General features: G+C 40.8%; 2 protein-coding genes across 6 annotated transcripts in view; one reads left to right on the top strand and one right to left on the bottom strand.

Annotated features, from left to right (window-relative positions):
• Window positions 1-17,383, bottom strand: part of hook3 (hook microtubule-tethering protein 3) — an 80,301-nt gene extending 62,918 nt beyond the window's left edge. For all 5 annotated transcript variants that reach the window (XR_013887765.1, XM_080194983.1, XM_080194989.1 and 2 more), the window contains exons 1-3: window positions 17,231-17,383; window positions 7,896-7,981; window positions 6,472-6,544 (exon numbers count right to left, since the gene is read on the bottom strand). Coding sequence is in view for 4 of the 5 variants with exons in the window: in XM_080194983.1 (XP_080051109.1) it covers window positions 6,472-6,544; window positions 7,896-7,981; window positions 17,231-17,275 (204 nt within the window). In the remaining variant the exon portion in view is untranslated. The remainder of the gene's footprint in view (window positions 1-6,471; window positions 6,545-7,895; window positions 7,982-17,230) is intronic.
• A 369-nt stretch (window positions 17,384-17,752) lies between these two features.
• The window catches only part of rnf170 (ring finger protein 170), a 42,467-nt gene continuing 37,142 nt past the window's right edge, over window positions 17,753-23,077 (top strand). Inside the window, exon 1 of the mRNA XM_080195023.1 lies at window positions 17,753-17,995. The gene's annotated coding sequence lies outside the window, so the exon portion shown is untranslated. The remainder of the gene's footprint in view (window positions 17,996-23,077) is intronic.

Genomic DNA, 23,077 nt, shown 5'->3' on the forward strand with positions numbered 1-23,077 from the left:
AGGTAGTTGATTTTGAGACCAAGGTCCTAAATCTCAATGAAGGTAACAATGATGGTATGAGTTGGCAATGATGGACTGGGAAACATCACTGAAAGGAAGACCACTGGACAGGCAATGGCAGGCATTCAAGGAACAAATAAGTGAACACCAAAAGTTGTTTATTCCTAATTGGTGCGAGTGTGGAAAGCGAACTGTGGCCAAACAATGGCTTACAAGGGAAAATAGAGATAGCATTAGGTTCGAAGAAGCAGCATACAAATTGGCAAGAAAAAGCAATAGTCCTGAGGATTGAGAGCAGTTTAAAATACAGTAAAGATGGACCAAAGGATTGATTAAGTAGGGGAAAATAGTGTATGAAAGTAAGCAAGGAACATAAAACTGACTGTAAAAGTTTCCATTGGTACGTAAAGAAGAAAAGAATGTAGGCTCCTTACAGTCATAAACAGGGGAACTTATAACAGAGAACAAAGAAATAGCTGAGGAACTAAATTTGCACTTTGTTTCTGTCTTCACAAAAGAAGACAAACAATGTACCGAAAGTTCTAAGAAACACAAGTTTTAGTGAGGAACTGAAGGAAATCAGCATTAGTACAGAAATGGTTTTGGGGAAATGAATAGGACTGAAGGTGGATAAATCTCCAGGGCCTGATAATCTTCTTCCCAGAGCATTTAAGGAAGTGACCCTAGAAATACATCCATTGGTGGACATTGTCCAAATTCTTTGGACTCTGGACTGGTTCCTATAGATTGGGAAGTAGCTAATGTAAGCGCACTGTTCAAAAATGGAGCTGGAGAGAAAACAAGGAACTGTACACCAGTGAGCCTAACATCGGCCGTAGAGAATTGCTCAAGTTTATTATCAAAAATTTCACAGCACTGCATTTGGAAACCATTGGTATAATCAAAGTCAGCATGGATTCAAAAAAGGGAAATCAGGCTCGACAAGTCTACTGGAATTCTTTGAGGATGTAACTAGTAGAATTAACCAGGGAGAACAGGAGTCATAGTTTGAGGATCAGGGGTAAACCTTTGAGGACTGAGGTGAGGAGAAATTTCTTCAAGCAGAATGTGTTGAATCTATGGAATTCACTAGCACAGAAAGTAGTTGAGGGCAAAACATTGAGAGATTTGGGCTTTGCCTCTGGGGATAAAGGGATCAAGGGATATGGGAAAGGCGGGATCAGGGCATTGAATTTGAGCAACAGCCATGATCATAATGAATGGAGGAGCAGGGTCAAAGGGCTGAATGTTTCTGTGTAAATAATAAAGACAAATTTGCAATCTCCCAACCCAGAGACAAAATTCAAAAACTGAGCTAGGTTTGGAAAATTGTACGACATGGCCTCCAGATGCATAAGATGTCTCATTAACAGATTAATTTTTCAAACCTCAAACTATGATCCATATGACAAGATTAATAACATTTACAGTTTAAAACTCATTGAAAGAATTTGGATGCTTAAGGAAGAAAAAAAACAGACATGGTAACACAGCAGAACATGGTTAAAGGAATGGATAACAAAGAACACAAGCTTGTCCCAAATTAAAATGCATGAAGGCCTTTGGTTACTGTCTGGTATGTTTAAGAGAAAGCACAATCAAGATAACTGATTGGAGCCTTTAATAACTACAAGGCCAGAACAAAATAAAACTATTAACTGCAACAAAGAAATCAAGCTCGAGAAACTTCAATGTCAGAACTAAAAACCCAAATATTTCTATGTCCATACCAGACCCAAGAAAGCAAACAAAAACAACTCCTGAGTATTGGCAGAACTATTTGTTTCATTAGGATAAAATGGTACAGGTGAGGAGCCTTCTTATCTCTTATGAATAAAGATTTGATAACTCAGTTGTTCTTGTGCTGAATTCACAATAAAGGTTGTTTGAGAAGCTATAGTTTCCTTCTGATAAATATTGCCATGTATAAAAACAAAATATAATGCTTCAGTATCAGGAAAAGGCTCTTGACTTTTCAAATCCTGAACTAGATCGAGAGAGAAATCGCTTTGTTTGCTGGCAAATCCAGAAAAAGTGTTGATAGGTATCAGCGAATTGTTAATAGTTGGTAATGCCTAGTCCACATCCCACATCAGCTGAAGACTGAAGGACTACCCCTTCATAACAGCTTAACAACTAGGTAAGTTGTGAGGTCAGGAGTTGAGACAATTACATCCTGGTGCAACTGCCTTAACTAACATTCTGGAAAATTAATTTTAATCCACAGGCTTTGTACAGCTAGAACTGTGCTGTGTGCAGCAGTTCCACACACTCCAGGTTACAAGCAAGGTTGGAATTTAGATTGAAGTCACTGATGCAAGGCAACCAAAGTAACAACAGCTGTTTGAGGACTTTTAACCACACGCAGACTCTCAGTTTGAGGAAATAAGTTTTGGAAGTTTAGAAAGCTCAGTAAGCTTATAAAAGTGGAGTTTTCCATCTTTATTCTCAAATGGGGAGAAATAATTTGTGGACACAAATCATTACCCCTATGGAATTCCAGTCAGGAAGTCAAAATAGAGAAAAGAAACTCAAGTATGAAAGCTGCTTCAAACTCTATAGACATTTGGTCAAATAATAGCGTTCCTGAATATAATGCTTTATAAGAGCATTGTATTTTCAACTGTTTCCTTAACTTAAGGTAAAATGGTGTAATGAAGAGAGACATGTGATCTGCTGCCATTTTTGCCCGATGACAAGCGTGTATAGGAATGGAACACGTGCAAATTTAAGAACTCGAAGATTCATTCCGTTGTGGTTGAGGGACCGAATCACTGAAGCGAGCCATGCTGCTGGAGATTGGTTTGTGATTTTTAAGACTGAAGGAAAGGATCCTCAGTGGTCACTTTACAGCAGTCAAGAAATTCATGCTTCACTGGATAAATGTTTAAAACAATGTTATTCATATTGTATATGGAACCTGACTCTTGGCCTTATCAAGAAAGCTATGTTGATCCTGATCAACTGATTTGCAGATAAAAGCCATATTCATCTGTTGAGATCCATGTTAAAAAGATCTCCCATTCCAATTGTCCTTTATTATTTGCTCTTTGAAGAAACTAGACTCCCCCCAAATATTTACTTTTTCTATCTGTACAAAAATAGCAAGCTTGGAGCTGCACGACCAGGATATCTTCTGAAGCAGAAATAAGAGAAAACCAGGCCTCAATGATAAGAAATTGTTTAATATTCACTTTACCAAGTTATAGTTCAAGCTACTGGATGTAATTGGAACAGTAAGATCAACTGAATGTTAGGCCAATTACAGTATTACTGTATTTTCTTAAAATCACTTAGAAGTGACATTATCAAATTAGAAATGTTCTGATTCTATACCCTGCCCAGGCCCGATTGTCAAGACATGGAGGAAACTCTGAAACAGGGTTACTTCCTCCATCGCTCATGCTAAGATGGAGAAGTCTCTTGCCCCAGTAATTTAATGGAAACCATATTTTTTTTCTCATACTGGGTTCTATTATAAACTGATCACTTTAGCAGGCCTGAAATCATGCACTACAGGTTGCATTCTACAAGCAAAAAGAAAAGATATCTTAAAGCTGATCACCCAATCCTTCCCTAAGATGCTTTTTCATGCATAGTCCAAAAATGCACACCTTCAGAATCCCACATCATTTTACACCTATTTCTGCAATTTTCACGTATGTCTTCCACATATCCAAGTTCACATCCTCAATGTTCTCTTAATTGCCTTCGTCAGCTCAGCTAAATGCAACCTCCATTGTATTTAAACTCTGTCACCCACAACACAATTGTTCAGGTGTTCAGCTTTGACTTAGTCATCCAAGAGTCAGAATGTTATGGGCTCATTCCTTACCAAGAGAGCGCAGCACAATCTTAGTGGACATCTCACTGCTGTGCTGATGTTCTGCTGGAGTTGCTGTCATTCAGATTGGAAGTCAACTCAAAGTTAAAGATCCAATGATGCTATTCAAATAAGAACAGAGGTTCTCCTGGTTTCTTGGTCAATTCGCAATACAGATTTTAAACAGTTCATTTATTCCATTGTGGTGGTAACTTGCTGTTCACAAATTAGGTGCTAGGTATCACGTGTTAAAAGAGTAACTGCATTTCAAAGAACCTAATTAGATGTCAAAACATTTTCAAACTACGGAAGGCACTATCTATATGTGTCTATGTGCTTCTTTCTTAACTTGCACTCAATTTTTGTCCTTCACTTCCACAGCCTCTGAAGTTGTTCAACATTGAATTCATACGTTTACACTGCCCCACCTCAAATTGCAGTTCTGACCACTTCTGTGCCCAAATGCTGATGCACCATCAGTGACAGTCTTCAAGCCATTACCCTGCATAGAGGAACTGATTTTCCTTAAGCCTCTCCATCTTGTATTTTTCCTGTGTTTCCAAAGACACTCAACTTGCTTTTGACATGCTGATGGTTCAAGCTTTCAGTGCCTGATTTAGCAGCAAAGTTCTTAATCATAGAATCATTCAACAAGGGCTATTCATCCCAGCATGCCTGTACCAGGTCTTTGAAAGTGCAAAGTAATGAGCCCCATTTTCATGCTGTTTCCCCACAGTCCTGTAATTTTCTCCTTTTTAGGTATATATTAAGAACATAAGAACATAAGAACATAAGAAATAGGAGCAGGAGTAGGCCATCTAGCCCTTCGAGCCTGCCCCGCCATTCAATAAGATCATGGCTGATCTGTCGTGGCTCAGTTCCACTTTCCCGCCCTCTCCCCATAACCCTTAATCCCCTCTCTTATCAAGAACCCATCAACCCGCTTCTTAAAAATATTTAGCGAGGCAGCCTCCACCACTTCAACGGGCAGAGAATTCCAGAGATTCACCACCCTTTGAGTGAAGAAGTTCCTCCTCAACTCCGTTCTAAACCGCCTCCCCTTTATCTTGAGGCTGTGCCCCCTAGTCCTACTGTCTTTTTTGAGCGGGAAGAGTCTCTCCACCTCTATCCTATCCATCCCATTCATCATCTTATACGTCTCAATGAGATCTCCTCTCATTCTTCTAAACTCTAACGAGTACAAGCCTAGTTTATTCAGCCTCTCCTCATAGCTCAATCCCCTCAACTCCGGTATCAGCCTAGTAAACCTCCTCTGCACTCCCTCCAGGGCCAAAATATCCTTGCGCAGGTGCGGCGCCCAAAACTGCACACAGTACTCCAGCTGCGGCCTCACCAATGCCCTATACAGCTGCAGCAAGACCTCCCTACTTTTATATTCAATCCCCCTCGCTATGAAGGCCAGCATCCCATTCGCCTTCCTGACCACCTGCTGCACCTGCAAGCTGGGTTTTTGCGACTCATGCACAAGGACCCCGAGGTCCCTCTGCACCGTCGCCTGCTGCAGTTTTTCGCCACGTAAGTAATAGTCCTTCCTACCATTCTTCCTACCTTTTTAGGAAGTTAGCATTGAACCTGCTTCCACCCTTTCTCATTGTGCATTCCAAATCATTACTCATTGAGTAATTAAAAAAAAACATTTGTCTTCTGGACCTTCTTTTACCAATTACCTCCTCTAGTTACTGACCCTAGGCCAGTGGAGACAGCTTTTCCATCTCTACTCTTTCAAAATCCTAACATTTCTGCTCCAAGAAGAAAAATCAAATTTCTCTGATCTCTCCATGCAAAGTAACTCATCCCTGGTCAACTGCTTCCGCACCTGCTCAAAGCTCTTAACATCTTTCCTGAATTGTGGTGCCCAGAATTGGAAAACAGTCTATTAGAGGCCTAACCAGTGATTTATAAAAGTTTGCTTTTTTCAACCTGTGCCTCTACTTATACAGTAAAAAGAATGACAACACCAGGTTTAAGTCCAGCCGATTTATTTGATAGTAAACTCACTAGCTTTCGCATTCTAATCAGTAATCTGTAAACTGTCTGTGCTTTATATGCTCTGTCTGAGGCCAGAACTCTCCATTCACCTGACGAAGGGGGTAACCGCGAAAGCTAGTGAGTTTACTATCAAATAAAGCAGATGGACTTAAACCTGGTGTTGTCAGACTTTTTACTGTGTTTACCCCAGTCCAACGCCGGCATATCCACATCATGTCTATTTATACAGCCAAAGAAGCTGCATTTTTTTGACCATCTTCACTACACGGCCTCAAATTTATTCACTCTCTTTACAAAGGGTTATTATTGTCAGTGAATAAATTCTGTGCTTTCAAATTACACTGCAGGGCTACCTCATTGAGGACAGAAATAAGCTAATATTCACACTACAGGGCAAATTTATAGGCTTGGTTGATTTGTGGTTGATCTTGGGGGAGACTACATGAAGTCCTCTCGCTGGCAAATTAATTCATGTTTCTTGAACAATTTTTCTTCCTCAAAACAGCCTTACATCCAATTCTTAATTGCATCAAAATTTTCTGTGATAAGTTAAATGTTGATTGTCCTTCACCCTTGATTTTCTTCTGTTGGGGATTTTTAAATGAACAATGGTAAATAGATGCTATAAGGATAAATACCCTCAGTCGCCAGTTATCCCCCACTTCTGTCTTGATACGACTCATCCATGTATCATCAAACCATGACTGATCTCTGCAAATGTAAGACAAATTTATTTTTTAAAAAATAGTGCTTGCACCATCAAATTCATACAGCTGTATACATACTTTGTCAACTTTTGATCAATTGAAATAAAAGACATGCATGAAAATTCAAGCACCTACCAAACCTGAAGCTCAACTAACTCACTCAGAATATATGCTTAAGTGAATGAAGTAGAGTAACACACCGCTAAGCTCTTTATTCAGTAAGATTTTGGGCATATGTCTCTAAACGAGAGGAAAATCAAAAAAAATGACAGCTAAATAGAATCCTTACTGATTTCCCTGTTTCCACCTTGGCAAGAAAATTGCCAAAACACAGTAGAGAAGCATGCTGTTTTATTCATCCATGTTGAGGCTTTTTCCTCCTTTAAGTCTTGCCAACAAAATTTCCAGAGACAATTGAACCAATTATATCATCTTAATATCAATGATGGGAGTCTGGCCAAACATTCAATTGGTAAAACCATGAAAAAGTTACAACTTTCTTTGCCTTTTGAAATCATTTTCAGTCAATCAATGAATATTATAACTTTAAACGAGACCCAACAAGTTCTAAAACTGAAGAATATGCAAGGCACAAACAGATAAGCAACCAGATTTTACTTTCTAATTAATATCAATAATATTAGATAGGTACGAAAACCACTGGTGTAGCTCAATTGTACGTTTACATGAATGTGGCATGCAATTTCTATGAAGGGAGCAAGGAAAACACAAGAAAAACAAGCACTGGTTCTAAAGATTTGTGGGATTGCATCACAATTGGGCCTGATCTTACCAGACCTGATCAAATTGCAACATTAAACATTTCAGCGCAGTCTTGAAATTAACATACCAGATATACCATGTTCAATTTTCCTAAATAGAGCATTTGTAACATTAACTATAAAAGTTTCTACTGGAAACAAAATAATTTCCACAGGAATTGTCAATCCAGGAAGAATTAGCTAAAGCAGTCCTGTACACAAGACTGCTTTTTTTTAAACTTAAAGTAAGGAAGGGAGGAACGGAGAGAGAGAGAAAGGAGGGAGTAGGGGATAAGCGGGTACAGGGGTAAGGAGGATAAAAAGAGGTGGAGGAAGAGGGAGGAATTTCAATGTTGCCAATTAACATGGTTGAAAATTGTGACAGCAGAAAATGAGGTCTGATTGTGAACAAAATAGGTTTATTAATAAAACGTCATTACAAAAAATAATTGCAATTGCTTTATATAACTTCATTCTGCATTTTATTTCATAGTATGTGCACAAGTGTGTGTGTTTGGGTTTAGTTTATATAGAAGTAAGATAAATAAATATTACATTCAGACAATAGAAAGATGAATATGTTTTCAAACATACATTTTCTGTAGGACCTGCGCCATCACGACTCCACTTGTCAAATCATCTATTTTCTTGCATGGCACCTGCACGCCAAATGTCTGGACCTACAAGGCAAAGAATTGAAATCATGGGAGTTTATGTAGACTTCCAGTTTATAATTCTATATTAAAAAAATATACCTACTGGCACATTATTTCTGCTGTGAAGGTTAATTAAAAATATTATGCAATTATAGTACAGTTTTCCCCGAGTCGTTGGCCTTGTCTTTTAGAAGTTGGGGGAAAAAGTCACTAGGGGTGTGTCAGTGTTTACAGAGGATATGAAGGAGTGCATAAATCATTGAAAGTCTGCCAGAGATTTGGAAAAACAACAATTTGCATGTAGTGTATCTGATGTATAATTTGCTGATGTAATGCTTTAACACCATCTACTAATGAACAATAGTTAGCACGTCAGTAATCATGCAGACTACATCCACCGCCACCCCAGCCTCCTTTTACACAATGCACATTGCTCATTAATATCATTATTTGTTCAGAATTCTCCAAACATTGCATACAAATTGATTACAGTTGCACTTCATAACTTTTATCTACTTTAGATATTTATTAGAGACACATTGTTTTTTCACCTTCACTTGATGTTCACTATGCACTCTGTCCAGCGATTAGCAATCCATTTTCATATCAACATCAAAATCTATTTATGTAATACCTTTAACATAGTAAAAACATTTCAAGGCATTCACAGAAAAATTAACAAAACTTGACACCGAACCACAGTAGGTATTAGTACAAAGGCAGTTTGGTCAAAGAGGCAGGCTAGAAGGAGCATCTTAAACAAGGAAAGCAAGGTAAAGGTGCAAAGAGGTTTACAGAAGGAATTCCAAGTTTCAGGCCTTAGTAGGTCAAGGCATACCCACCAGTGGTGGTGCACAAGAGGACTGCATTGAAGTCCTCTCATTTCAGCAGCAGATAAGCTAAGACAGGGACGGACTAAGACAACGTTATGACATGGAAATAGACTTCATGATTTCACAGATGTGCAATCAGATTATCAACCTAAACTCACTGCTGTATCTTGTGTGTGTATGCCTGAATTGTATTTATCCCAATCTAATTCTTACTGTGTTATACCCTAAGCAATTGTATACTGCTAGCTGTCTGCTTTGCTTATTGGTAACAAACAAATACAAGACAAATAAAATTTAAGCCAGCAATTATTCAAAGTTAAAGAAAACAAAGACTTAAATTGACTTCATGTAAAAAAAATTTAAACTGGCACCTGAATCAGTCACATCCTTGCTACTGTCCTTATGATTCATCCAAAATCCTGCCCAAGGATTGAAAAGTAGCAAACTAAACACTAAACTTTAAAGGGGCATAGACAGGTCAGGAAAATTAAATTATCAGCCATTGCACACAAGTAATTACAAGATATTGTCATGATGATGAAACATGTGCATGTAACAATAATCTTTAATTGCATCAGCTGGTCAAATATACAATGACCCTCTTTAAAAGAACTTTTAAAACAAGCACACAGACTTAAGATGACTGCCACAGGTCACCGGACATGTATAGTATTATTTGCTGGTCAGTTTTGGAAGATTCTAATGTGGATTACAATTAGGTCATGGCAAGGCAACCCTCGCATGGAATTTCACATCAGCAGGTGTCAAGAATTACAAATTAAACTGAAACTTGTAACTGGCTTTCACACAATTTACTTTTCTCTCAAGCTCCCGTTCAGGTAGTGACAGAAAGTCCATTGGGATAATGGCCTAACAGAAGGTGCTGATATGTTCTTCTTAGCTCATCACAGGGAGAAATAGTCTATTCAGAAGCACTGGCTGATATATTAGAAAAACTAATCATCTAGGCTATAACACAATGGCCAAGGTCTGTTCATATCAGCAAATCAATTGCCTTCTGTGGAATATCCAATACATATTGGGGAGAGAGATCATGTGACCAGAATGACTATTTTGAAATATGTTTTACTGTAAGACCTTGGTTGCTTCTTGGCAGCCCAGAAGTTGTCATCTAATGTAACAGTAACATCATCTCCCTCCCCGTTCTGAAGTTCACAGCCCTATCTCGGTTATACTGTGGAATCCATCACAGATATAGCAAAGTTCAATAGAAAAGAATCTCAGGTGGAATAGTATCTTTTTTTTGGGAAAGGATGGATTACGGTTTAAAGGAGACTGTCTCCAGAATTTGCAGTTTACGTTGAACTGAACCTCACTCGAATTTCAAGACCACCATGAAAAAAGTCTGCCTCAGCCACAAACACCAGTGAAGGAACCCAACAGTTAACTCTCCATTTTTAGCCTTTTATCATTAATCCTTAAATTAACCAAAAGTTAACCATCTCTACTGTACAACTTATAAATTTGCATGCTTATTTACACATGTTGTAAAGGTCAGGGCAGCTACCTTTTTAAATATCTTTAGATCTGTATCTGGATTGGGTTTTAGCAAACTAAAAACTAACTCCCTTTGTGCTTAAACCCAAGAAAGCCTTGATGTGGAGATGCTAGCATTGGACTGGGTTGGGCACAGTCGGAAATCTCACCTGATGAAAGCTCATGATTCCAAAAAAACCCTGTTGGACTTTAACCTGGTGCTGTGAGACTTCTTACTCAAGAAAGCCTATCAGACATTGGGTTCTTTAGCAATAAATAGAATTTAATCTGCACATATGCAAGAAAACAAGATTGAGAGAGGAAAGTGAACAGAGGGAATGTAAACTAAGCTGCTTTTGGCTACAGAGCAACACAAGGATATGGTATCAGTCGATACTAAAGCCAACTGTACAGTATGGCGGCTAAGCTGAAAGTAAACCAAGCTGACCTAAAGATGTACAGAGAGATGGCACACAAAATTCCAGGAGACATTGCGTTTGTAGAAGGCACTGATATGGCAATATCTGGAGTATTTTACACAATTCTGTTCTTGGCACAGGAAGCAGAGCAAAGAAGAGCAACTCAGCTGCTTAACTTAAGGCATCTGTGCAATGCTTACCAGATTTGGAAAGCCACAATTGTTTACACTGGAAAAGAAATAACTCAAGAGAAATGTTAGATAAGATCCTTAAGGAAACAGAAACTAAACCCTGGTGTTGTACTCAAGATTCCCACTTTAGAGTTACAGCCAATTTAACTAATTTACAGAAGTGGTGAATGTATGAGAGCAATCCTTTATCAATTTAAAATGATAAACGTGCATTTATGACGTGCCTCATCATACCTTCAGCACATCAAAATCATTACATAATGAACAAATTGCTTTTGAAATGCAACTATTTTAATAAGCGCATCAGCCTATTCGCATACAAGGATCCTTCTCTCAATAAATGAGAAGAACGCACATTTAATTGTTCTTGATGATATTAGTTGAATGAAGATTGTTTTCTGCAAAATCAAAAAGCTTGCAACTACCTTCAGAAGGCCATATGGTCATTTATGCACACCTGTACCAGTGCAGTCTGACAGATATAGCCATAGATTGATCCATTTTAAGACAGCAATTCTAAAATACTGCATTATCTCGCTATGGCACAGACATGTTAACCTGAATGACATATTCAAGTACAATAATTGAATTGATCCCAGTTTTCTAATTGAGATGCAATAGTACTACTAATACAAAAAAAACTAAACTTATCTTAAATTGAAAGATTTGAGTCCAAGTTAAAGGAACAGTCACTTGATAACATAGAGCTTGAATATTACTCAAAGGAGACATGTTGCCAAAGCTTTTAGTCTTGCATTCATCAGGACCAACATAAAAATACCAAATATCACATGATTACAAGTAATCCACAGGAGAAAAGGCTGCTGGCTGGATGGCAAGTTGGCTCTGATTGGCCAAGACATTGCCATGGAGGAAGCAATAGGGAACTATTGCTGGTAATTCAAAAATGATGCAAGACTTGAACATATTCCTTCTGCTTGTGAAGAAAAGATCCCTACATTTGAACATATATATTGCTTCTAGCAAGTGTAAATGAAACATGTTATGAGCTCGACTGATTATTTTAAATTGGTCATTTGTGTCACTTGTGTGATCAGGATTGTTCACCAAGTGCTGCCCAACCACAGAATCGCATCTGACAGATGTTTTGATTTGGGTTTTGTAAGTACAGGTTGGTTGAGTACAGTCAATGCTCTGCCTATTACAAATAGCTAAAGGAACTTGCTGTTTGATCCAAATAATCATTCACTGGGACATATGGCCTATGTATCTGGCATCACGCTGGCACTGAAATTCACAGACAACATTGCTCAATTGTTTGGTGAGCAGAACATCCTCTTTTGACTGATTACAGTATCCTGTTAGTGTAAAATACCACTCACATAGCCACTAGATCGTAGCAGCATGATTGCTTAACCTGATGTTCAAACAGAAGTACATTTTTTCATGGGAACTACTTGGCCAGAGTCAAGCAATCAGCACCCATTTCTCCTATAATGTAAACTGGCACTCTTGCATGTGTCCTGATGAGGACAAGATGAAAAGCTTTGGCAACATGCTTTTTTTCAGCAAAATTCAAATGATATTATGTATCTGCAATGATCAGTAATATAATGTAATATGTCTCTCTTCATATGCAATAGGAAATAAATCTTTGCTCAAAAAATTCACTTGAAATGCTTGTGATCTAATTTTAATCCATCATCCAACAGTTTTCAAAATCTGTACAGCATGGCCCTTGACCCATCCAAGCCATGATGCTGTCAAACTGCTTAGCCAACAACCAATAACCAAAGTTTCCTCCAATTAAATGTTCGGAAGATTGTTAATGCCTTCATTCCCCACCTGAAACTCGATTTCCTCATCATCAGTTCTAACAATCTCATTGTTTTTGCTTTGGGCTGAATCAAACAATACACAATATATGTATTCTAGATAACCAATTTGATTTACTCTCCAAATTATCTACTTCCACTCTGTAACCTCACCCTTTCTGGCACAACTGAAGATCATCTACTCCGTAAACCCTCATTAATGACCTGCCTACCACTAGGTTTTGTTATCACAATGCTCATCTGGCTGGTCTCTCACATTCTACCCTCCATAAACCTGCATTCATCCAAAACTCTGCTGCCCATATCTTAACTCACTTTAGTTCACACATACTTGTGCCCACCGCCCTGCACTGGCTTCCAGTCTAGCATGGCTGGCTACCGTTAACATGGATTTACCCCGAGTAACTGTCTGAAACTGCACAAGACAGTTCACACCATTAGTGTCATATTGCCCCAGAAATGAGTCTCAATGCATAACTGCACCATCATTTTGATCACCCCATATTAGAAACTCCAAAAAAAAATTACCCGATTCCACATCTGCCACAACTCTCCTGCTGTTGAAACATACATCCATGCCTTTGTGACCACCAGATTACTCAAACTAGCTGGTTTCCCACATTCTTAAAAAGGTAATTCAAAACTCTGCTGCCAAAATCCTAATTCCCATTCACCCGTCACCACTGTGCTAACTGGACTACATATAGATAAACAACACGCTGATTTAAAATTTTCAATCTCATTTTCGAATTCCTCCCCATATCCTCTAAGACATCTGCACTCTTCCAATATAGACTGTTTTGAGCACCCCCAACTTTAAATCACCCCACTATTGTTAGCTGTGCCTTCAGTTGCCAAGGCCTTAGATTCTGTAATTCCGAACTTAAACATCACTCCTGTCTAAGTGCTTTGAAGAGATTCTTTGGCAAGTGCCAAATTTGATAAGCCTGCTGTCAAGTGCCATTGGCTATTTCATGCATTCAAGGTGCCGTACTAACAGTAATTATTACAAAAGGACACAAAATCTTTTATCACAAGAGGATTTAAGTACAGGATAGTGAGGTCTTGCTTCGATTTTCAAGGAACTTAGTTCAACTGCACCTGGAGTAGTGTGCGCATTTTTGGTCACCTTAAGAACATAAGAAATAGGAGCAGGAGTAGGCCATCTAGCCCTTCGAGCCTGCCCCGCCATTCAATAAGATCATGGCTGATCTGTCGCTGCTCAGTTCCACTTTCCTGCCCTCTCCCCATAACCCTTAATCCCCTCTCCTATCAAAAACCCATCAACCCGCGTCTTAAAAATATTTAGCGAGGCAGCCTCCACCACTTCAACGGGCAGAGAATTCCAGAGATTCACCACCCTTTGAGTGAAGAAGTTCCTCCTCAACTCCGTTCTAAACCGCTCCCCTTTTATCTTGAGGCTGTGCCCCCTAGTCCTACTGTCTTTTTTGAGCGGGAAGAGTCTTTCCACCTCTATCCTATCCATCCCATTCATCATCTTATACGTCTCAATGAGATCTCCTCTCATTCTTCTAAACTCTAACGAGTACAAGCCCAGTTTATTCAGCCTCTCCTCATAGCTCAACCCCCTCTACTCCGGTATCAGCCTAGTAAACCTCCTCTGCACTCCCTCCAAGGCCAAAATATCTTTGCGCAGGTGCGGCGCCCAAAACTGCACACAGTACTCCAGTTGCGGCCTCACCAATGCCCTATACAGCTGCAGCAAGACCTCCCTACTTTTATATTCAATCCCCCTCGCTATGAAGGCCAGCATCCCATTCGCCTTCCTGACCACCTGCTGCACCTGCAAGCTGGGTTTTTGCGACTCATGCACAAGGACCCCGAGGTCCCTCTGCACCGTCGCCTGCTGCAGTTTTTCGCCCCGTAAGTAATAGTCCTTCCTACCATTCTTCCTACCAAAGTGGACCACCTCACGCTTGCCAACATTAAATTCCATTTGCCATTTCCTGGCCCATTCGCCCAGCCTATCTAGATCCTTCTGCAGACTCTCCACGCCCTCCGCACAATTTGCCGTTCCCCCAATCTTGGTGTCATCAGCAAATTTTGACACCCTACACTCGGTTCCCCCCTCCAGATCATCTATATAAATGGTAAAAAGCTGAGGCCCCAGCACCGACCCCTGGGGCACTCCACTAGTCACCATCCGCCAATCTGAATAGCACCCGTTGACCCCCACTCTCTGCCTCCTATTTGACAACCAATCCTCTATCCACGCTAACACCCTACCCCCAACTCCATGTCCCTCGACCTTCTGCAATAACCTCTTGTGAGGTACTTTGTCAAACGCCTTCTGAAAATCTAGAAAGACCACATCCACCGGCTCTCCTCTATCCACCGCCCTAGACACATCCTCATAGAACTCCAGTAAATTTGTCAGACACGACTTCCCTTTAATGAAACCGTGCTGCGTCTGCTCTATCAAGCAATTCCCTTCAAGATGCCTCGCAATTTCCTCCTTAATGACAGATTCTAACATTTTACCTACCACAGACGTTAAACTAAACGGCCTATAATTCCCCGCCTTTTGCCTGGCACCCTTCTTAAACAACGGCATAACATTAGTCGTTTTCCAATCATCCGGCACTTCCCCGGAATCCAGCGATGTCTGGAAAATAACCACCAAGGCATCCACTATCACCTCCGCCATTTCTTTCAGAACCCTTGGATGCATTCCATCCGGTCCTGGGGACTTGTCCACAATCAGCCCCTCCAGTCTGTCGAGCACCGCCTCTCTAGTAACAGTAATGTCATTAAGACCCTCCAGTCCTACCACCTTTCCATCGCTAACACCCGGCAAATTATTCACATCCTCCTCCGTGAAGACAGAAACAAAAAAGTAGAAAGGACATTAATGCAAGAGAGGAAGTGCAACTAAGGCTCACCAGCCTTGTTCGAGGGATGGCGGAACTGTTATAAACACAGTAAGAAGTCTCACAACACCAGGTTAAAGTCCATCAGGTTTATTTGGTAGCAAATGCCACTCACTTTCAGAGCGCTGCTCCTTTGTAAGTCAACTCCCATTCACCTGACGAAGGAGCAGCGCTCCAAAAGCTAGTGGCGTTTGCTACCAAATAAACCTGTTGGACTTTAACCTAGTGTTGTGACACTTCTTACTGTGTTTACTCCAGGCCAACGCTGGCATCTTTGCATCAGGATTCAGCCTATATTGTCTAGAGTTTCAAAGTATGAGATGTGATCTCATTGAAACCTATAATATAAAGGAATAGACAGGGTAGATGCAGGTAAGATGTTTTCCTTGGTTGGTAAGTCTAGTACCAGGGAACGCAATTTCAAAATAAGGGGAATGCCACTTAGGACTAAGATTAAAAGAAATTTCTGTATACAGAGGGCTGTGGAAGTTCAATCAATGAGTATGTTTAAGGTAGCAGTTGATGTGGTTACTGATTAACAATAATGTCATGTTATGGGTATAGTGTGTGTAAAAGGCATTGAAGTGTTGCATCTGCTATGATCATATTGAATGGCAGGCTCAACAGGCTGAATGGCCTACTTTTCCAACGTCCAATTGAATAAAACTGAAAATGATTTGAAAGGATAGCTTCGGATCTGCGAGTTTTCAGAACGGATAAGACTGACACAACAGAAAGGGATGGAAATACTCAGGTCAGCAACATCTATGGGAGAGAAAATGATGAAATGTCATACACCTGAAACATTAACTGTTTCTCTCTCCATAGATGTAGACAGACCTGCTGAGTATTTCAAGCATTTTGTTTTTATATTTATTACTAAGTTGGATGGATGTAGACCTGGAATTATTTCACTTGCAACTTCAAAAAAGGCTAAAAACACAAGATATTTGCTATGTTAGGGAACCCAACAGGGATACAAGGAAACATATCTTTACTTGGAATGGTTAAATGGGGAAATCACCACCCCAGAAAGGCAAATAGCTTGGATGCTTTTAAAAGAAAAACAGATATGAAAGATCAGTGAGTAAATAGAAAGATGTGCTAATCGGTGGTCGCAATGTAAGGAGGTTCTTGTACAGTATAAACACCAAACGCCGAATTATTTGGGCCGAATGGCCTGTTTGAGCTGTGTATCGGATGTAAATCGAGGCGAAGAGAAGATATCACTGAGATTTAAGCAGAAACACAGCAGCGAAAGAGCCAGAAGCAGGACAATGCGTTGAAATGACTGCGTTAAATAGAGGTTGCGCTATCAGCTGGCACATGCCAACACAGATGATGCTGATGCCGGTGCCCGGGATCGCTGTCAGCAGTGTGCAAGCTCCCGCAGTGACTGAAGATGAGAGGCGAGCTTTATAGACACATACATCCAAGCCAGACAAATGGCGGCCGTGTCATTAACCGCAGTGTCTGGCGACAAAAGCAGGGGCAGAGCCCCTCCTCCACCCCCCAGGTGGGGTGATGTCCATCGCCGGGTGTCGGCTTCGTGCCGATCGGCTAGTGACAACGCACCGGGCCGTCTCCACCCGGCCCGACACGGAGTCAATCGCTGACCGCTGGGCTCTGAACCCCCCCCTACTTACCCAGGTTAACAGGCTCTCACACAGCTCGATCCGGTCGACGTTCATCTCTCTCCCTGTGTCTCTCCTTCGCCGACAACAAAGAAGCCGCCGCCGCTCGCGCCTCCAACCGCCAAAGCGTCCACAACGTCACCACATTCCAGCTCCCAACCGGACCCACCCGCCACCACCGCGCCTGCGCCAACACCCACGGCGCCGGACTAGCCACCAGTACGCCTGCGCTAACACCGTCCGTTCCAGTTCGCGTCACTGCGCCTGTGCCAACACCGTCCCCGTCGGTCTTCCTGCTACTGCGCCTGCGCCAGCACCGTCCGCGCCGGCCCTCCTGCCAATACGCCTGCGCTAACACCCCCCACTGCGCTGTACACGCCCGCCATTGCGCCTGCGCTCTTCGAGCCGGATTCGCTCACCCGCCGCCATTGCGCCTGCGCCTTCTCAGCTGTCCGTCCCTTTGGCCAATGCGCCTGCGGACTTCTCTTAGCTGAACCAGCTGCCGCTGCGCTTGCGCCTGCGCCTGCGCCGACTTCCACCCTCCGGGGTAAGGCCCGCCGCCACCGCGCCTGCGCCAACGCCCCTCGAGCTGACTGCATTAGATGTTTGTGGGATTGGACTCAGCAAAAGGATAGGTTGGCTGTTGGGTGAATTTTTAAAGCATGGCATGAATTAAAAAAAAGGAAGGAAAAGGCTCACGGCCGGAAACCATACGGACGGTAACAGTCTCAGCGTTGTTGAGAGTTTCGACGGAGTTGGTTCTCCTGGAAGGGACAGGTAACAAGGGGCGGCCTGCTGCTGCTGCCAAGCTTAACCCTTATTTATAGTAACAGTGCACCTGGTTTGTGTCATCTTTTAACAAAGGTGTTCTGAGAATTTCACTCGCCATGCTGTTAGCAGGCACAACAAGAGGGAACACATCAAGGAGAGGGTTAATCGGAGACTTTAAAATGCAATACTGGAGACATTCAACAGGATATTCAGTTGGAAGCGGAACTGACTTTTTTCTGCTTTTATTTCAGATTTCCATAGTCATATCTTAACCTCTGACAGTACTGGTTGTTCTCGCGGTCAGTTTGTAGAAGTAACATCTCATTCAATATTCTCAGTGCTCTTTCCCTTTCTTGTGAATAAGTAATAGTTTTAAAATTTGTTTATTAATGTCACACGTAGATTTTGACGTGCTCATCTCAACCCAGTCTCTTCCCCCACAACACCACCACCACCACCCTCCCCTTCCCCGGGAGCAATCTCCAGAGAATTGTTTGCAGTACCAGGAAAGAGTATTCTTCGTCGTGTAGTCCTGTCAACATTTCAACGTTGTTAGTTACTTTCAGCCGCACTAACTGAATTTAGATTATGTCGTGTTGTGTTAATTTTCAACAACAGAGCAAACAAAACAACAAACGTTTTAAAGTAAGAAATTAGTTAATGGATTGGATTGCGTTGGGATGAAAAATGTTGATTGTAAACGAGAATATTTACAATGTTTCATACTTCATTTGTTATTGTCACGTGTATTGGTATGTAGTAAAAAGTAATGTTTAACACTGGTGTAATTTCTTGCCTTGCTGCACGTCCTCTGTACCACAAATAACCCTCAACATTAAAAGAACACCCTGCTGTACCAGTAGATACATTTTTTCTCATTGGCCCGCATGATAACTCCAAGAGGATGTCAGTTTTTTCAAACTATTGACTTAACAAACAAGGCAATGATGAACTCTGTCCTTTGAATTGATTAGTTGTGGTTTTGGAAAATGCAAGAGCTTGTTTTGTGTATTGCAATTTAGATTTGTGCACAAAATTGTCACGTTTATGTTGGAAATTGCTGGAGTTATTAAGTTTTTAGGCAAGCAATCTTCTTTTTTGTTAGCCAGCAGAGAAAATACCGGTTTTCAGTTTGGGTGCCAAATTACCATAAGAGTTGCTAAACATAAAGATCAAAGTTCATGTAGTTTGCTTTCTACTATCCTGGTTGTTGCAGGTTCAAATGATAGTTGAGCAGTCCTGGCAATCGCACTCTATCAATTTATCTTCAGTTAGTTCTCAAACATGAAGGGAATGGTTCATAGACACTGTCCAGGAGGTCTGTGAATGGAGCCTGTTGCTGGTGATGGTGTAGGTCCTGTGCACACTGACCATCTTGTTAAGTGTGGTGTCCTGAAAGCAGAAATACCAGCAACCAGACAATCCAATAATCCAGTGCTGACAGGCTGGTAAACAGCAGTGTGAGAAAAAGAACCCTGAGACAATCAGCACCTGTACAATGAGTAGGCAAATGGCCAAAGGTTACAACTGAAGAAATGTTCATATGTTCCCAACAAAAATCACAGAGCCAATTAGAGCAGGAAGATGTGTGGTAAAATATTCAACAGGAATATTATCAAATTTGTAAGGTTGCCTTTCAGCTGAACATAAGAACTAGGAGCAGGAGCAGACCATCTGGCCCCTCGAGCCTGCTCTGCCATTCAATAAGATCATGGCTGATCTTTTTGTGGACTCAGCTTCACTTGTCCGCCTGCTCATCATAATCCTTAATTCCTTCTCTGTTCAAAAATGTATTTATCCGTGCCTTAAAAGGATTCAATGAAGAAAAGATAAAAGTTTGCACATCGCCGATCACATCAGTATTCACTATAATGTATAGCTCTGGCAAAGTTAAATGCAAGATCCTTTCACCAATGTTATTTTAACTTTGCATTCAAAAATGTAAGTGTGCAAGAAGTTTATTGGATGTGGAGAGAGAATGCTTGTCATTACAAATCCGTTTGGAAAGGGTCCCTCAATGGGAATAGGCACTGTCCAAGCGAGGTCTGCACGTTCTTCCTGTGTCTGCGTGGGTTTCCTCCCACAGTCTGAAAGACGTGATGGTTAGGTGCATTGCTGTTGTTTAATTCTTCCTCCACGTACCCAAACAGGCACCAGAGTTTTACTAGGGGATTTTCACATGGCTTCAAGTAAGCCTACTTGTAACACTAATAAATAAACTTTATGGGATAGTGCCGGGGTGGGATTGTTGTTGGTGCAGGCTTGATGGGCCGAATGACAACATCCGGATTCTCTATGATTCTATGAAAATGCTTGAGAACCACTGATCTGGAGCAGAACCAAGCAAAAGATGGAGGCGAGAAAAATACTGGGAAGCTTTGGGAACTGGAATTCCTTCCAAATATGCCATATGTCTTGAATTACTCCCACTGTATCTCAAAATACAATTTCCTGATCTAAATCTAATTTAAATGAATCAACATGATCAGTTTCCACCATCGTGCTCAGGATTTATTACTTGGATTTACCACTGGCTCACTGGTAGAATGAGGATTGAGGGAGGGAATTCCAGATCTTAAGCTCTAGATAGCTGAAGGCACAGCCACTAGTAGTAGACCGAAGGAAACAGAGGCAGCACAAGTCAAAATTAAAGAAATGCTAATTTGGAGGCAGGATGGAGCATTGTGAGAGATAGAGGCAGTCAGGTAGCAGGGAGGGTGGGTTTTTGGAGGGAGGACCTCAAAAATGAGCATAACTGCAAGGAAGAAAACTACAGTATAGAGTGATACTTTGGCACACTCATTTTCTTTACCTTCGTTTTAAGATGTGTGTTCAATGTGCTCCAAGAGAAAATAAACCATAGAATCATTGATAAAATTATACAGCACACAAGAAGGATATTCCACACAGTATGACTGTGCTACCTCTTTGAAAGACCTATTCATCTAGTCCTACTTCTCTGCTCCTTGGCCTTCAAGTATTTCCTTTCCAAATGTATAGCGAGCTGTCTTTGAGAGTTACTTACTGGACCTACTTTCACCATTCTTCAATGTATTCCAAATCGCCATGACCCACTGTGTAAGAAAACAGTGTTTCTTCTGCCTCTGTCATTCTTTTACCAATTATCTCAATCTGCCAACTGTCCTCCTGTCAGAGTAAACAACTGGCCTCTCTACTTTATCAAACATTTCGTAATTCTGATCACCTCTGTTAAATCTCTAACATTCTTGGGCCCATGGAGAACAAACCTAGCTGCTTTTGTTTCTCCATGTAACTGACTTTTTCAAATACCATTCCAGTCAATCCTGTCTATGAACTCATCAAGGTCTTGAAGCCCTTCCAAAAGCGTGGTGTCCAGAATTGAATATAATTTTCCAGCTGAGGTGTAACCAATGACAATGGTTTAGCATTACTTCTTTTTTTGTGTGTTTTATACCTCTACTTATAAAGCCTGTGTGGTTTTTTTTTGTACTTGTCTGGCCATCTTGAAATCATATTTATTTACATCAGTCCTGTCTCACCAAGTGTCTACTCAATCTGCCTTCAAAGAGGTTGAAAATGTGTAAATATGTTAACCCATCGGATCACAGGTGGATGCAATTGTTAAATCTCTAAAGTAGCCTTAGGGCAGTGAGTTAACTCCCGTGAAACTAAGATGCCCAGCTACTTGAGGTAACTGATACTACTGAATCCAAAAGGTATCTGTGACGGGCACACATTCATTTGGCGCTAGGGCTATAGCTATTCCATTTGGAGCTACGGCTGTAGTGAGATATCCCCTTTGAATAAAGTTGCTGTATCTGTCTGAATGTGTGAAGTAATACTGTATTGTGGAGTTTTCTCAAACAGTTAAACTGGAAGCATTACCTCTTCAAGTCAACAGATCGCAACGTGACCTAAACCATCTAACAGCAGAGTAGCTACCATTGCTGGTTTTCTTCAGCAATGTTATCAAAAATTCTTATTGCTATTTCTCACACCTTTGTTTCAATTTGCCATCAGCAGAGATCCATTTGTCGCCTATAGTAAATGTAGAAGTGAGACAAATCATAAGGGGATACTGTTGGAGAGAGTCAATTGAGATTTCATAACATAAACCTTTAAGGAATTGATGAGCAAGCTTATTTTGCTTCCTATTTTCTTGAGACAAAGATGGTGTTAAAATTATTTTGGGTGCAAATGTGTTGTGTGACTTAGTAATAATACTTGTTACATTTCAAGTTAGATAGAATTGATCTGTTTAGCAAAGAGACTTGTGCTCACTTTATGATTTCATGTTCCTGGCTGGGAGGTAGTCCTAATGGAAATGAACACAAGTTGTAGCACGTTTGTATCATTCTTCAACTATTTTAATAAAATCTTAGTTATGCAGAACGCATGTCTGAATTTTCAGTATTTACCATTAAGGTAAGCAAAATAGGAATTGCAGTTTTTGTTATGGATGTTTTCCTTAATTTTTTTATGCTGTGAACTGCTACTGCAACTCAGATTTAGTAATCAGCCTTTTATGGGAATATGTTTTTCCACAATTGCATGGGATTTTCACAGTATGCTGTAGCCTGCTCCCATGGCTAAAACAAAATATTCAATTTAAAACTACAAGTTGGATTTATTTACAAGATTTAAATGTAGACAGAAAGAAAACAGTAAGGAATGAATCATGCAATCCTTGCACACAATTATGCATATTTAAATCCCTTCTGTCTGTTGGTTAGAGAGTAAGTGACAATGGGTCATCGGTTTAAAATCCTCACAGTGGAAAGAGAATTAGGAGACAGTTCTTTGGGCAGAGTCGAAGGAACAAGTAGTCTGCACTGGAGAAAGTAAATAACAGATTTCTTCAAGGGGAAAAGTGGATAAACATTTGAAGCAAAGGAGAACAGAGCTCGGGGGGGGGGGGTGGTGGTGGGTGACAGGAAATTGAATTGGCTTTGCATTGCCTAGGGAAAAGTCACTGCAGACTTGATGCATCTTCTGCGCTGTAAGCTTCTATGTTTCTAAGAATTTAATGTCTTTGCATAAAATCATGAAGTCATAGAATGGTAATACACATATGGTTTCTGCGCTGGCTCTCTGAAACCCTCACCC

The sequence above is a fragment of the Carcharhinus amblyrhynchos genome, chromosome 1, assembly GCF_965287045.1.
Source record: "Carcharhinus amblyrhynchos chromosome 1, sCarAmb.v2.hapA, whole genome shotgun sequence".
NCBI lineage: Eukaryota > Metazoa > Chordata > Chondrichthyes > Carcharhiniformes > Carcharhinidae > Carcharhinus > Carcharhinus amblyrhynchos.